We start from the raw sequence: 14,729 nt of genomic DNA, 5'->3' as shown, positions 1-14,729 counted from the left end.
GTGTTCCAGTTGACATTCAATGCAGGTAGCCAGTGTTGGATTTGACATTCAGCGAAAATAGCTAGTGTAGCCACTGAAATGATCCTGAATTGACTTGTTTTTGATCAGTTTTCAGGTGGAGAACTTCCGTGAATTGCTGTGGTTTGTTAGCCTTGTTCCTCTAGGGGTAGGAACAACATGTTTAGGGACTTTGGATCCCTTAGATTATGGACATTTCATGCTCAATGCTGTAAGGCACAAAAATGTCTATAACACCGGGGCCTTCAACTGCACCCACAAAATGGCATACATGTGGATATAAGCCTCCAACCACATGCACAAGCTTACATCTATGTGGTTACAAACCCATTTTATAGTAAGGAGCATGGGGCCCCGATATATAAGCCTAGATTCTAGGTCAACCTCTAGACCAGTAACCAAAATTTCCTGTAACTTCTCAAAATCAGTAATGACGTGACAAGATTGCTAGACATAGAAATTTAAATGCATAATTTGACCTAGAATTCCTAGAATATGCCAGGTATTTCATCAAACATATTGAAAAGATGTAATCTATAGGTCATGAATGCATATTTGAACACAGGGGTCAAATAGTTATATGAAAATAATCAAGAAGTCTGATACCCTCATAGAATAGCTGCAATAACACTTATTAGCTCATGCATTCAATAACCATTCATCTATTAATCCAAACATGTCAAGAGCCATGGCTAGAACCTCTTATGGAACCATACTTATAACCAACATATAACTAGAATAATAACCATGATAGAACAACCGTCAAATCCACATAATAACAAGCACAAGTACTCATGAAATACAATAGGAAAAGAGTTGTTATTAACATATGCAAAATCCAACCAAATTAGGGATTTCCACGTACCACCCGACCATACATTGGGTTGAACCAATTCTTTCATTCAACGAATGACCTCCATGCCATATTCCAAGCATGAATGTGGGACTCAAAACAAAAACAAGCATGGATTCTTGAAGATTAAACCACCTCCACCATCATGATCTCATGTTCCCGCCAAAACCGATCAATAGATCACATGAGAAAATAAATACATAAACACCAGAGCTTCCCGAAGATTATACCAGCTCCACCATATGGTCAAGGGATTACTAGGCCCAAAACAAGCTTGGATGCCTCAGAATTTCTTCACCAATACCTTTACGAATTTTCTTGTCTCCACCCTTAGGCTTTACCGTAATCCGTAAAAACAAGTCAAGGGATTCGTAGGCCCAATGGGAATTTTCCTTAGACTACCTCATCCGGTTCCAAAACCATCCGGCAATCCGAAGCTTAACCAAATAAAATAACCCAATCACACCATGACTATCTGGAAATGGCAAGGCAAGGTTGAAACCACAATCACACTTGGAAAAACCAATACCAATGACAACAAGAGAACAAAATAAATACATGCATGTACCATGCATTCACTAACCATCTAGGAAATCACACATGAAACCTTTTACCTGCAATTCTTCCCGCTAAAACTGTTTGATCAAATGTTTCTTTACTTGCCCCTTGCTTTTCTTTGCTTCCTTTCCCTTCTTTTGCTTGCTTACTTGCTTCCTCCTCTTGGTGCTCTTCTCTCTCTGAAACCAACTCCAAAGCCCAACTAGAAAGAGGAAAAGAAAGCAAAGGATTATTATTAAGGCCTCTATTTTCTTCAATTTCCTCTACTTTCCTTGAATTTCTTTCTCATGCAAATTTGTTAACTTTCACCTTCATTTTCTCCTATTTTCCATTATTTTATAAATAAAATGTCAATCAATGCCTCTTTGTCTTTTCCAATTTCCCCTTAGCTATAATAAATCGAAATAAACACCCACAACAATGTTTTTCCTAACATTTAGTTTGGAATACATGTCTCATGACCCTTGTCTTATTTTGTCTTTATTAACTTTATTACATGAAATTTTAAACTGAGGTGGAATACATGCCTCATGACCTTTGTCTTATTTTGTCTTTATTAACTTTATTAAATGAAATTTTAAACTAATGTTGTTATAGGGGCTGCCAAAAGGAACACACGCTTCCTTACTGGGCTTATAAGAAGCATGCAAGCATGCAAATATCTCATGGCAAAGAGACTACTTCAATGAAAAAAGCATGCATACATGCATTAGAGGTTGGTATAGGAGGGAGAAATAAGATGGAAGAATATCTAAAAGTGGAAGTGGAAATAAGAAAGAACAAGGCCATTGTGGTGACATTGTAGCCCTATGCGACACCTTCATTACCTCATGGGTGCAAGTAATAAAGACACCTTGACTATAAAACTCCATGACCAAGGGAGTGAATTTTATGTTGGACCATGCCACAAGGGCGCTTGGCCATAATACTTTAACAATAGCAGGGATGGGGTTTCGTCTCAAAAAGTGAGTAACTAATGGGAGAAGAAATTTGCCAATGCTCACTTGATGTGATTATAGGAGGACTTGTGGTCCACGGGGTCTTCGGTAGACGGTGTTCGCGTGCACTATTAAAACAGTCCTAGATGTTAAGTTATTGGTTCAATTCCCCACTCTATTCAAATGTTATTATTGGACATGACCATAATGTAGTCTTATCAATTCCAAACTTAAAATGTTAAATATTAGTTTAAAACCTTTCTAGTTAGAAATTCTACTTATTTTAAGAAAACATTAATCTTTAGCTGGTAAAGAAAATTAATTATAACGAAATGAAACAATGCTGAAGTAAGCACTTTGATACACAAACTTCGCTTGGTTGGGAAACTTCGCTTGCCCACATCAGCCTACATCATGTTTGCCACAAGCAATGCGATGTACTGTATTGCAAGCAAATGTACTCAATCCATCCTCTATTTACACTTAAATATTAAAGCTACAAATACTTAAAAACTGATATTTTTATAACATGAAAACGATCGAAGAAATTCTGGCTATATAACTTCTGAGATAAAAACTCAGATCCAGTGACAGTTTCAACGATCAAAAGTTTTAGTTGGCATTGAACTAAAGAAAAATTAAAATACCTTTAGCTATTGATCCATAATCATATTCTGCATCAGTTAGGAGAATGCACTTTAGCGGCAAGGAGGACATCCAGAGTTTTCTCTTATTAAGATACATTATTGTCAAATTAAGCCAGATCGAATCATTCTTATTTTATGTCCAGAGTGGCTCCCACAACTGCGAAGGACATACGTCGTCCACGATAGGCCCGTCCATGCAGGCGTTTTCAGTCTCTTGAAGTGACGGGATGTAGAAGTTGGATTCTGAGATTTCATGATATCCAGAGATGATGTTTAAGAGATTGGCATGTTGCTGAGTAATGGTGGCTACCTCTTCTTGTGCGCAAGCCAATTGTGACTGCAGCTCTGCCACTTTAGTCTGGAGATCATTGATTACTCCTACGCAGCCGAAGACAGGATCTCGGACTCTTTCCCTTGCTTCGTACACCATGCTTCTTACTGCTTCATCTCTCTTCTCCAACGGAAGACCCTGTAACACCGCAACGCATCACACATAGCTTTTACAAATCTGAGAGCTACAAACAGGTCAAAGCATACGTAGAGTTTAATTATTACACTCAAAACACATCTTCATGCCGTGAACATGAAAGTGGAATGTGTGGTCCTTGAATTTCATTCTCGTTTACATAACAGGATTCAGAAACTTGCATCAGGACCACGATCATTATTTAGTCTATGCAATATTCTATGCAAAATAATTGTTGAAAAATTTAGTATCGATTTGTAAATAAAGAGATTGCCAGTAAGATTTATGAAAAATGTAAAATAGCCGTAAATAAGTTTAAATATGAAAATGGAATGTGAGAAACAATAAATATAGATATCTTGTTTTGAATTCTATATTTTAATTATAAAACTGTAATATATATATAGATAGATAGATGCGGAAGTATAAATTATAATCCTACATCAAAATTATAATTTAACATTAAAAAAAATATATATATAAGAAGGCTTCTATGGTTAGTAGATAAAATAAATTTAAAACGAAAATAAATAAATGATAAATAATTAAAGGTTTATAGTTTATTAGGTAATGTATGTAATTTTAAGTTTTTATTAGAAAAAAGTTATAAGAAAAAACGATAAAAATAAATGATGATGAATGGCATTAAACTTGACAGAAATAATAAAGATAAATATTATTAAATAAAGAGGGAAAAAACCAATTTCCTTGTTTGGTTTTTATTTTATTTTATTGTATTGTTTTCAAATTCTATATTTTAATTATAAAATTGTTATATATATATATATAAAAAGGAAGTGTAAATTATAATCTTACATCAAAATTATAATTTAACATAAAATTTTATAAAAAGGTTTCTATGGTTAGTAGATGAAATAAATTTAAAAATAAAATAAATAAATAATAAATAGTTAAAGGCTTATATTTTATTAGGTAATTTATATAATTTTAAGTTTTTATTAGAAAAAATGAAAAAAATAAATGATGAAGAATGGCTTTAAACTTGAGAGAAATGATAAAGATAAATATTATTAAATAAAGAGTGAATTTTTTTCCCTTCTCAGGGTCTCTCATATATATATAATTACAATTTAACTTTTTTATTTAGACACATTTTATAATTTATTATAAAATAGATTTAAACAAATTAAAATACTATTTGTATTAAACAAAAGTGGAAAAAAAAATCCATATAGAATACACATGTTAATAACAAAAGAAAATTCAATTGCAATCATAAATAAAATAATTTAATGTTCCATATAAATAGTATTATTTTATATCGATTAAGTTTGGCTTTAAGATCGCAAACACTTAAATTTTCAGTAGATATAGCACATTATAGTGCCCTAAAAATGCTTCAATACAAAAAACATTAAGATCACAGACACTTAAATTTTCCGTAGATCTGGCACATTATAGTGCCATAAAAATGCTTCAATACAAAAAACATAACACAAAGAGATCTAAGAAGAAAAATACAACTACTTATTTATAGTAATAACTGTAAAATTGTTACATGCCCCATACAAGTCAAATTGAAGCCCCAGGCAATGGCATGTATGGCTTCTCATCGACGACTAATCTAAGACATTGAAGCCTAGTTGTGAATCCTAGATTGATCCACCACATGATTTTCGTCTTGGGATCAAGCTAGAACTAGCCACACTAAGTTCTCAACAACATACAATAAAATAGATAAACTCAGGATGATTCAAATGCCTAGCTCCTATACCCTTTAATAGGCTTTAGGGACTCACGAGAAAGCTTATTTTATTATTTTCCCTCGAAAAGTGTAGGCGAATACTATGGGAAGATCCCATGGAAGAAAACCATGGTAAGTAACATGGACTTGTAGGTTATGATACCATTTTAGCCCTCCATCATTTCCCGTGCCTAAGGGCCCAAGCTGCAATATGCCCTTGGCTAAGTGTATCCTCCTAGTAATCATCTCATCGATAGAGTTCCAACTCGTAATCTCTTACCTATCCATCCCGTGGAAATGATCTAATGCAAGAATTCCTACACATGGAATAAGTCTACTATGTTGATGTTACCTGATGCTCAACTCCTACTGCTCCACTCAGTCACCCATCATGATCCATTTGGAGAAATATTCCCTACTCTCCCCAATGTATAAAGGTGGTTTAGTAGTGATGGAAGCCTTATCTATGTACTCCTATAGAGTGCCTCTCTAGAACTCCCAGTTGTACTCCCCTTGTTGTCTTGTGAGGGACTTCAGTTGTTCCTCAACACTAGACTGCATGGTCATTGATATACACTTACCCATATGAGCTCCTCAATTTTTCTATTCTCCTGTAAGACAATGTCTCTGACTCTCCAAACTCTCTACTTCAACATTATAAGATCTGTCTTGAAATGCATGATATTTTTTTGAAATTCCTCTAATGTCAATTCAGGTGCCCTACATAATGCCTCTATATCTCTCAGCACCGGATGCTCAACTATGATAGTTCCAGATTGAACCTTTGACCGACTCTCCAGAAATAGCTCATCCTGCATACTATATTTGTCATGCTACCCCTCATGATCATGCTCATCATGTCGGTTTATTACTACTAACTCCATACTTGAGTCTCCTTGAATGTCTTCTTCCTAGCCTCCTCCATGTGTGGGGACAATCTATTGCTCACCCTCTCTCATTGTCAAACATGGATGCCCTGCTGCACTGTTATCTACACTTGATTACCCATACTCTTTATGGACGTCCTCTTGCATATCTATGGACTAAATTGTACAAGAGTAAACCACATCATTAGGAAGAATTACCTCCTTCCTTTCCCTATGTACTTTGTTAAGTTGACTGATTATGATCGACTTATCCTACAAGTCTCTCTAAATAACATTGTGTTGTTGCTCAACATATGTACTTGACTTCTCAAATACTTCATATCAATCCTCGTGATCTGAAGAAATCTCCTTTTGTTATGTCCTTGTTGCCTCCTTCCTTTCACCTTGACATGAATGGTTAAGTTCCCAAGATCCCTTCCAGATAAAGCATATCCCTTTGCTTCCTATTTCATTCTTACTATAGGTTTTATTTTATTTTTGCTTTCTTCCTCCAACAATCCTCTTCAACTCCTTCCTAGTCAACACTCTTATGAGCAATTTTGATGTTTTGCATGACCAACTTTTCAACTTGATAATAAGTAGCTAGTGATCCAACTTGTTTCTTTCTCTAAATAATCAACAATTTGGATCTTAATATCTTATAGATGTCGACATCTCCTTCTAAAAACAATGACATAATCTTTTTCATGCTTTTTTTGACAAGGTCTAGATGAGTTGATGTAATGTTGGTGTAAAAGTTCTAGAAAACCTAAAAGATTCAGTCCTCACATCCCAGATTCAACATGAATGTGCCAAAGTTGAACTCTTCCATGAGTTCTAAGATTCTGCACCACTTCTAAAAGGTAGGAAGCATGATCATCTTCAACCCTTGAAGGGCTTCTACCATCAGCGGAAATATTTCCCTCATGATACCATTATTGTAATGCGGTAGAGGTGATGTTAAAGCTATCATCCTACTAAGACAACAGGAAAATGTGACCTTGAATTATTCACATGGATTCTCCCATACTTTGGGTTGTATCAATGCAAGCATGGATTACTTGAGATCCCATCTAAGTTTATTCCATTTCGGATGACCACCCTAGATATACATGTGTCTAATTCTTCAAATTTACGACGGTCTATGACTGAATTCATTTTTTGTATCTTGGATCCAAGTGTGACGAGCTTAACTCCTTTTTCCTATCATCGCTTCATTTCACATGGGTGTTGTTACTACAGAATGGCATAAAATCTTCTCGAGAAAGACATGTTATTCTGGTCTAAAGCGGTATTTCTATGAAAGTGCCCCCATGTTTCTTCTATCCCTTATAGAATTTTGTCCAAAATTTTATGGCCCTTTCTAGTGAAGGTCTCATCGCCTTACATACCAAATTAGCGGGGAAAATATAAACGACACAAAATTTCTCCCCAAAAAATGTCATACACCTCTCTTCCCCACTTTTATTCTCTCTCTTCTTTTTTTATAACCTTTGGCAACAACCCTCCTAATAAACCATGAGAAAATATATCAATAAAGTATTTGATGATTAAGCTCCAATTATTTCCAACAAGCTAATACAAGAAGGAGGAATCTCAGATATAAATTGATGAATATTTGAGATACATACTCAATTCTTTAAAAGGGCCAATCAGTTACAATACAGAAGTCACGACACATGGAACAATTTTTCTGGAAATTTATGCAGTGATTCAATGCCTTATACTCCTCCAAGTTTCCCTATTTAGATTCTTTGTTGACATAAAGGAATTGTCTCCTAATAACAACAATAATACAACCCAATGATACATTTATTTTCTGAGATTGATTTAACAGTATGTGGGTCTTATGCAATAATTCAACACTTGATCATCAATCCTAGTATTCGTCCTTGGGTCTATTGATGCTCCCAAAATAACGTGTCCCTCTCCTTTTATAACTCGGCTCTTTGACACCCTTGCTAGACACAAATAATTTCGCTCTCTTAGATCTGGGATAAATCGACCATGGTCAATACAAGCATGTGGCCTCTTATTTTATTATCAATACACAGATAACTTGACCATTGAATCCATTGTTGTCACACCAAAAATTCGACCTCCTTAATTGTGTGACATGGTCCCTGGTGAAGGAATAGAAGTTGACTAGTCTTTGAACGAAAATATGACTTGGATTAATGACAAAATTTTCAGCCCTCGTGGAGAATAATTTTTTTCCCTTTCGAATTTGCTAAACACCGTAGATTCGACCTTGGAATCATTATGGCATGCTCAAATTAATTCAACTCCCTCCTCAATATATAGTCGGCCTCTTGTTTATGGAAAATCCTTTGGAACTTTGGCAGATCGATCCCTTGATCTGGAGACAACCCCGCCTTAAATTTATTTCACATGTAATTTCAAATCAGGTCATTAATCATGCATGGAAAGTGACTACTTATTCTCATTGTAAGTGTCCTTCCTTGGCTTGGAATAAAGACCCATCCTTTTATACTTATGTAGTTTGTTCCTACTCAAAAATGGCTCATGTGATGCTTCACGACCTCTAAAGGGATACTGATTATCAAATGTTCCAATTAATAGCAATTATTAGATCTTTTTATAGTGCATGTATTTAAAATTTAAACATCTGAAAATCAATTTTCCAAAACATGGAACACATGTTAACCCAAAAATGGAAACCACTTTATTTAATAAATAATTATAGGAAATTGTATGCCAAGACGATTTCTCAATAAAGACTCAACCAACTGAACGCTAAAGCACAACCACGGGGATTTCGTTCGTGGGTTCAAACTCAAACTGATCATGCCATGTTCTCAATAAAAACACAATAAAAAAGATAAACTCAGGATGATTCAAATGCCTAGATCATATCCCATTTAATAGGCTTGAGGGATTCTCTAGAAACCTTATTTTATTATTTTCCGTAGAAAAAGGAAGGCAAATACAATGGGCAGATCCATGGCCAAATACCATGATAAGTACCATGGGTAAATTTCGTCCCATTTTGACCGCATCAAGAAAAGAGAATATTACCTTATCCTCCCCACTTGGCTTAATATATGGGTCGTTGTGCAAAATAGTTGTTATCCTCCTGTTGTAGCAGCTGCAACAGCCTCCAAAATTTTGGCCTGCATCCAATTTCAAAGGCTTCCCTGGTTATTTTCCTTGATGTTTGAAAACACTCGAGCTCATCCCATGAGCTCATGTTGAGTCTTGACACCCTCTTTGCATAACCGTTCACCGAAAATATTTTAGCATGTTGGTCACAATGTCATGCTTGCAGTCATGTTGTGGCTATGTTGAAGGTTTGTCTCCGTGTGTACAAGATGTATTCGATATGTAAGCATCTGTCACAATCAGACATGAATTTGTATGCAATGTCGTGCAAGTGGCATCACGATCATTCAATGATCTATCTCAGGTGTTTCACTTGTCGCTCGCACCCTTCCATCAGTCACACTAAGCATATGTTGTCTTGCTGGTTCGAGGTTTCTTGTCTCCAAGTTGTGTTGAGTGTGTTTTCGCAAGGTCATGTGTACACAAGGCGACTTACTCACACACTTAGTCATTTTTCCGAAGACCCATCGATGGGAGCACCCTCCATTAACCATACCTTCGTTGAGCTACATTGAATAGTCTCAACCCTCAGTGACCAATTACTGCTTCCCAGAATTGTGTAGAGCTTGAGGCTGCCTCCCAAGTAGTCTACACTGCATAATCCTAGAGTCAACCTAGCTAAATGTCACCCAAAACAACACATAAGTTTCCCAAGAATCCATCTCAATTTGCATTTTCTGCAAGCCAGTCCATCAAGCCTTCCGCTGCTTAACTGAAGAGTTTGACCCGATAGTTACCCCAGGATCCACTCCAAAAAACTGCGTAGAAGCTATCAGCATGCCCGCCTTGGCTAACTGAATAAATTATATAGACATGAGGTACATGCACCAGTTTCTTGTCACTGTACAGTCTCTGAAAATTGCGTAGTTCTATCAGTCAGTCCCCTTACTGGCCGTCCCGCTGCTCCTCCTGAAAATTACAGAATTTTCTTGGACTTTCCACCAGCTTCCAAAAACCTCGGTCAGCCCCGAAACTGTGTAGACATGTCTTTCATGCCTACCTCCCAGTTATGTGCAGTTTTGGCCAGCAAGCTCCAGTAGCCCACTCCCAGCCTCCATTAAGAATCTACGTAGTTCTCACTGCCAGTGTCCTCCCTATTGCTTGCACTGCCTCCTTGAATAAATTTCATAGTTCTGCCTCCCAGCCAAGCCATATCCCACAGAATGTCACTGTTGTTCGAGACTTCTCATTCCAACCTCTAGTGATCTCTGCACAATTTTCCATGATAGTGCCCCGAAGCCCCTCATCTCGGCCTAAAATGTGCTTTGCGCAATTTCATAACCTTTTCCTCTCTCCTAGTCACCTGCACCCAACAAAAGAAAGATGATGCATCACGGTAGACTAGGAGATTTCTATATTTGATGTTGTCTTATCATGAGTGGTTGCAGATACAGGTACATGGATGAGACATGGTGGGATGACAAACGAGATGAACAAGGAGTGCATGTTAGGAGACTCATTCGCAAATGGATGAACACATGAAGAATGTCAAAATACCAAAAAAGGGTATACATGCACGTGCAACATCAAGCGAACACCAAGACCATTGAAGACTCCACACACCTTTCCATGTAAAGGTGAAGATATGATACACTAAGAGCACACTCATCACTCAACAACACTGTAGCTTGACATGAAAAGCACCATTAACATTGGCATACCAACACTGTCATGTCGATTCATGTCATGAGTCATCTCGGCCACATCACTAGTGTGGGCCATGCTGTTGTAATTAATATAATGTAACGTGGAAGTCCAAGAAACCTACATACAAAATTGAACAATCATGTTAGTTGAAGAGTCATGTAAGTCAAATATTCATGAGGGAATTGGACGAGTCACAAGGGTCAAGGTCACCCTTGGCTATATATACCCCTCATTTTTACATGCAAAAGAATTTTCACCTTACCTCCTCCCACATATCCTTGAGATTATATAGTATTTTATTTTAGGAGTGAGCAGTGGCTCCAACACCCTACTATCAAGGTTAGTCATGTAATGGTGTACAGATGTGTCTTGGAACTTTTGCTTGATTCAAAAGAATGTAAAGAGGACAACACATTTTCAGACATGTATTGTATTCATTTGTAAGACTATTCTTTGGAGGCTTGTAGTGCATGTTGCTTTAACCTGTATTAAGACAATTGAAATATTTGGTTGTTTTAGTACATATGTTGTTGGAAATGTGTTGTATCCATTGTTAATGTTGTCTCACCCTTGAGGACTATTCACTCGGACACTCGACAGATTTATTCTCGTAAACTTATTATAACGATCGTCGCACTCGTGTGGACTATTCCGCTGGGTGTTTTATGTGCTATTTGTTCACCTTATGTTTGCGACTGTCGCATCTATGTGGACTACTCCACGGGAAGATTTTCATGTCCTGTTGTGTTATGTTTCTCTAACAAATTTGGGATTATTCCCTTTCAACCTAAGACTCACTCTCACCCTCTCCCTCTCCACTGAAAGAACCTTGACACAAGCGACACTAAGCACTCACTAGGCACGCAAACCTTGTTGTTCGAAGACTATGTAAACCACTCTCATATGCTGACAACCAAGATCTAAGGAATATCTTTAAGATAATGGAAAATAGGTCATCGTATCGGATGGGAGTCCTACCCCAAATGGTGTGAGGTTTAGTTGGGACTTCATATCAGGTAGATCCCCTAAATTTTGGCAGGTCCATCACCATCAACTTTTTTGGTGCTAGAAGGAGGTCCACCAGTTGTTTATGGATGAATGTCCTCTCGCCCCACTCATCAATCATCTAGTCAAGGCAGTCACTCTCTCTCTCTCTCACCTACGCATAACTCTGAAGTTGGCTACTCCTCACCTCTGTAGTATACCTAGGGAGGTGTATGAACAGGCATATGGCTTGTGAAGTGTTCTCCTTCCTTAAGGAGTGAATGTATGGTGTTTCCCTACCTTAAGGGTTTGATTAATAAAGTGGAGCATTTCTATCTATTTCTATCTTATTATTTCTGTCTATATTTGTATTTTCATACATTTTCAGGTCAGATCTATAACAAATGGTATCAAAGCTTCTTTATTAATCAAACCCTTAAGGTAGGGCAGCACCATACATTCACTCCTTAAGGAAGGAGAACACTCCGCAAGCCATATGCATGTTCATACAATAATCCTTGACATCTCGTAATGGGGAGTCTCTAGCCTCTATATAGGCCTCATACATATAATACCATGGGTCATTACCATGGTTCCTCAATACCATCTATCTAATACCATGGGCTTATTAGATTATTACTAACTACTTGTGGTCCCTTAAATGATATGGGTTAATCACCTTATTTATTACTATGGCCCATCCCATTATTACATTATTCCCTTGGGTACCTCCCACTATACCCCATATTATCCCCCCAGGTATACTACATTCCAGCCCCCTTAACATGTTTCAGCCCCTAAACATAAGAAGGACACAAATAATAAGATCTACTCAAAAGAGTAGTCCACTGGTACCACGCATGTGCATCTAGCAATCCAAGAGAAAGGTGAACCCTCGATCTAGCTGGTTCCTCGCTCGCTTAAGATGGAAGTTGACCCTGGCAGCTCTTCTATGTTGATGTGTAGTAGGTGGATCGTCACCCCTCTCTATCTGTCATGTAGGGGCTCTTGTCCCTGTGGCTAATTTGTTGCCATCTTGTTGGTTGTTTTATTGCAGGGTGATGTGGGTGGTGATATGCTAAAGCATTAACCAACGGTGTATCTTTCTTTAATTCACCACCTTATGGAGCCTGATTGGTATCTGGTACATGTTGTGGTGCTTGCTATTGTTTCTTATCTTCCAATATTACTTCAACCGCTGAGTTCTCATCTGATGTATTAGTACCTGTACAATTTTCTGTTTCAGCCTCCTTAGATTCTCCATGTTTTTTTGGTACCTGGTTTGATGTTTGTGTTTGGTTGTCAACCATTAAATGCTCATCAACTGATGTGTCAGTGTCATTATATCTTTGTGCTTCTACTTCCATAGTCTTTGCTTGGGTCTTAATAGAAATATCCTGCAATGTTATTTTCTTCTTTCTATAACAGAGTTTCATGAATTTCTACTGCACATTAATATTAACAGTACCCACAGATTCCATCCAAGGATATCCCAAGACAACATCCATGTTATCCATATCTGAAATATAAAAATCACAATGCAACACATACTTATCCATAGAAAGCTTCAAATCTTTATAAACTTGAACATCTTCATCATCTACCTGTGTGTTTTCGATGTGTTTTGTTGGAACTTGCAATTTTTTTGCCAAAATAACATTGATAAAATTATGCTTGCAGCTAGGATTTATAGACACAATGATCTTCTCCTTCTGAATACATCCATGAACCTGCAATAAGGAGATACCAACAGAAAATAACCCTTCAAGTTTCTTGCTTTCCTTATTTCCTGTAAAAATAAAATCTTTGCTAGGTTGTGTGTCTGTCTGTCTGAGATTAGTAAGAGGACCCAAAAAATTAGATTTAGGGTCAAAGCGGTCACCAGTGGATTTTGCGAATATTTTCCAAGTAATTTTCCTTGGATAGAATTTTTAATGACACTACCACCATTGCCATCTTTCTTGGTCCAAGTAAATGGCTGCCACATGTAGTTTAGTTTCATTATCTATAATGTGATTCAAACGTGAAATATCATTCCATTTGTGCCAACCATATTTCTGGTTCATAGCCATCAAATTTGTGCATCTTCATCAAATTCTGATCTAGGCATTGGAATTTCAGATTCGCGCTTCAGTTGTCCTGCCATCACAAAACTTTCTGAAAAAGCGTTGTTTTTAAATCAACGATATCTCCCTCATCTGGACTCTGATTCAACTGATTTTTTTTTGAAGTTCAGTATTTTTTTGCAAAGAACCTAGATCTACAATTATATTATGTAAATGTTGTCCCAAAACGTACAGATCTGATCTGCAAACTCGTCGCCCCGAAAAAGTGTCTGTAACACAGCTAATTTTTAAATCAGTGATATCTCCCTCATCCAGACTCTGATTCGGCCGATTTTTTTTTCAAATTGTGTATTTTTTCACAAAAAAACCATATCTGCAATTAGATTCTACATATTTGGCACTAGAACATACAAATCTGATCCAAAAACTCGCCGCCCCTAAAAATATCTACAACACAGCTGATGTTTAAATCAGCAATATCTCCCTCATTTGGACTCTGATTCGGCCAATTTTTTTTTCAAATGGTTATTTTTCCACCAACAACCTAGATATACAATTAGATTCTGTAGATTTTTCCCCAAAATGTATAGGTATGATCTGCGAACTCAACACCCTGGAAAATGTCTACAACACAGCTGATTTTTAAATCAACGATATCTCCCTCATCCGGACTCCGATTCAGCTAATTTGTTTTTTCAAATTGGGTATTTTTTCACAAAAAACCAAGATATGCAATTATATTCTACAAAATTTTCACCAAAATGTATAGATCTGATCTGAAAACTCGTCACCCAAAAAATTACTGCAAAAAATTAAAAAAAAATTGTTTTGCCCAAGAAATTGCTCTGATACAACTTT

The 14,729-nt window shown here is 36.8% G+C and overlaps 1 protein-coding gene across 1 annotated transcript in view; it reads right to left on the bottom strand.

Annotated features, from left to right (window-relative positions):
* Window positions 1–3,147: 3,147 nt before the first annotated feature.
* Window positions 3,148–14,729, bottom strand: part of LOC149154322 (LOB domain-containing protein 1-like) — a 47,244-nt gene continuing 35,662 nt past the window's right edge. The window contains exon 2 of the mRNA XM_089444114.1: window positions 3,148–3,483. Within this exon, the coding sequence (XP_089300240.1) occupies window positions 3,148–3,483 (336 nt within the window). The remainder of the gene's footprint in view (window positions 3,484–14,729) is intronic.

Source organism: Pinus tabuliformis, chromosome 9 (assembly GCF_031772625.1).
Source record: "Pinus tabuliformis cultivar Carrire ecotype Pingquan chromosome 9, CPIR1, whole genome shotgun sequence".
In the NCBI taxonomy this organism is placed as follows: Eukaryota; Viridiplantae; Streptophyta; class Pinopsida; order Pinales; family Pinaceae; genus Pinus; species Pinus tabuliformis.
The sequence above is the reverse complement of the archived record's forward strand: the minus strand, read 5'-3'. Positions and strand labels throughout refer to the sequence as shown.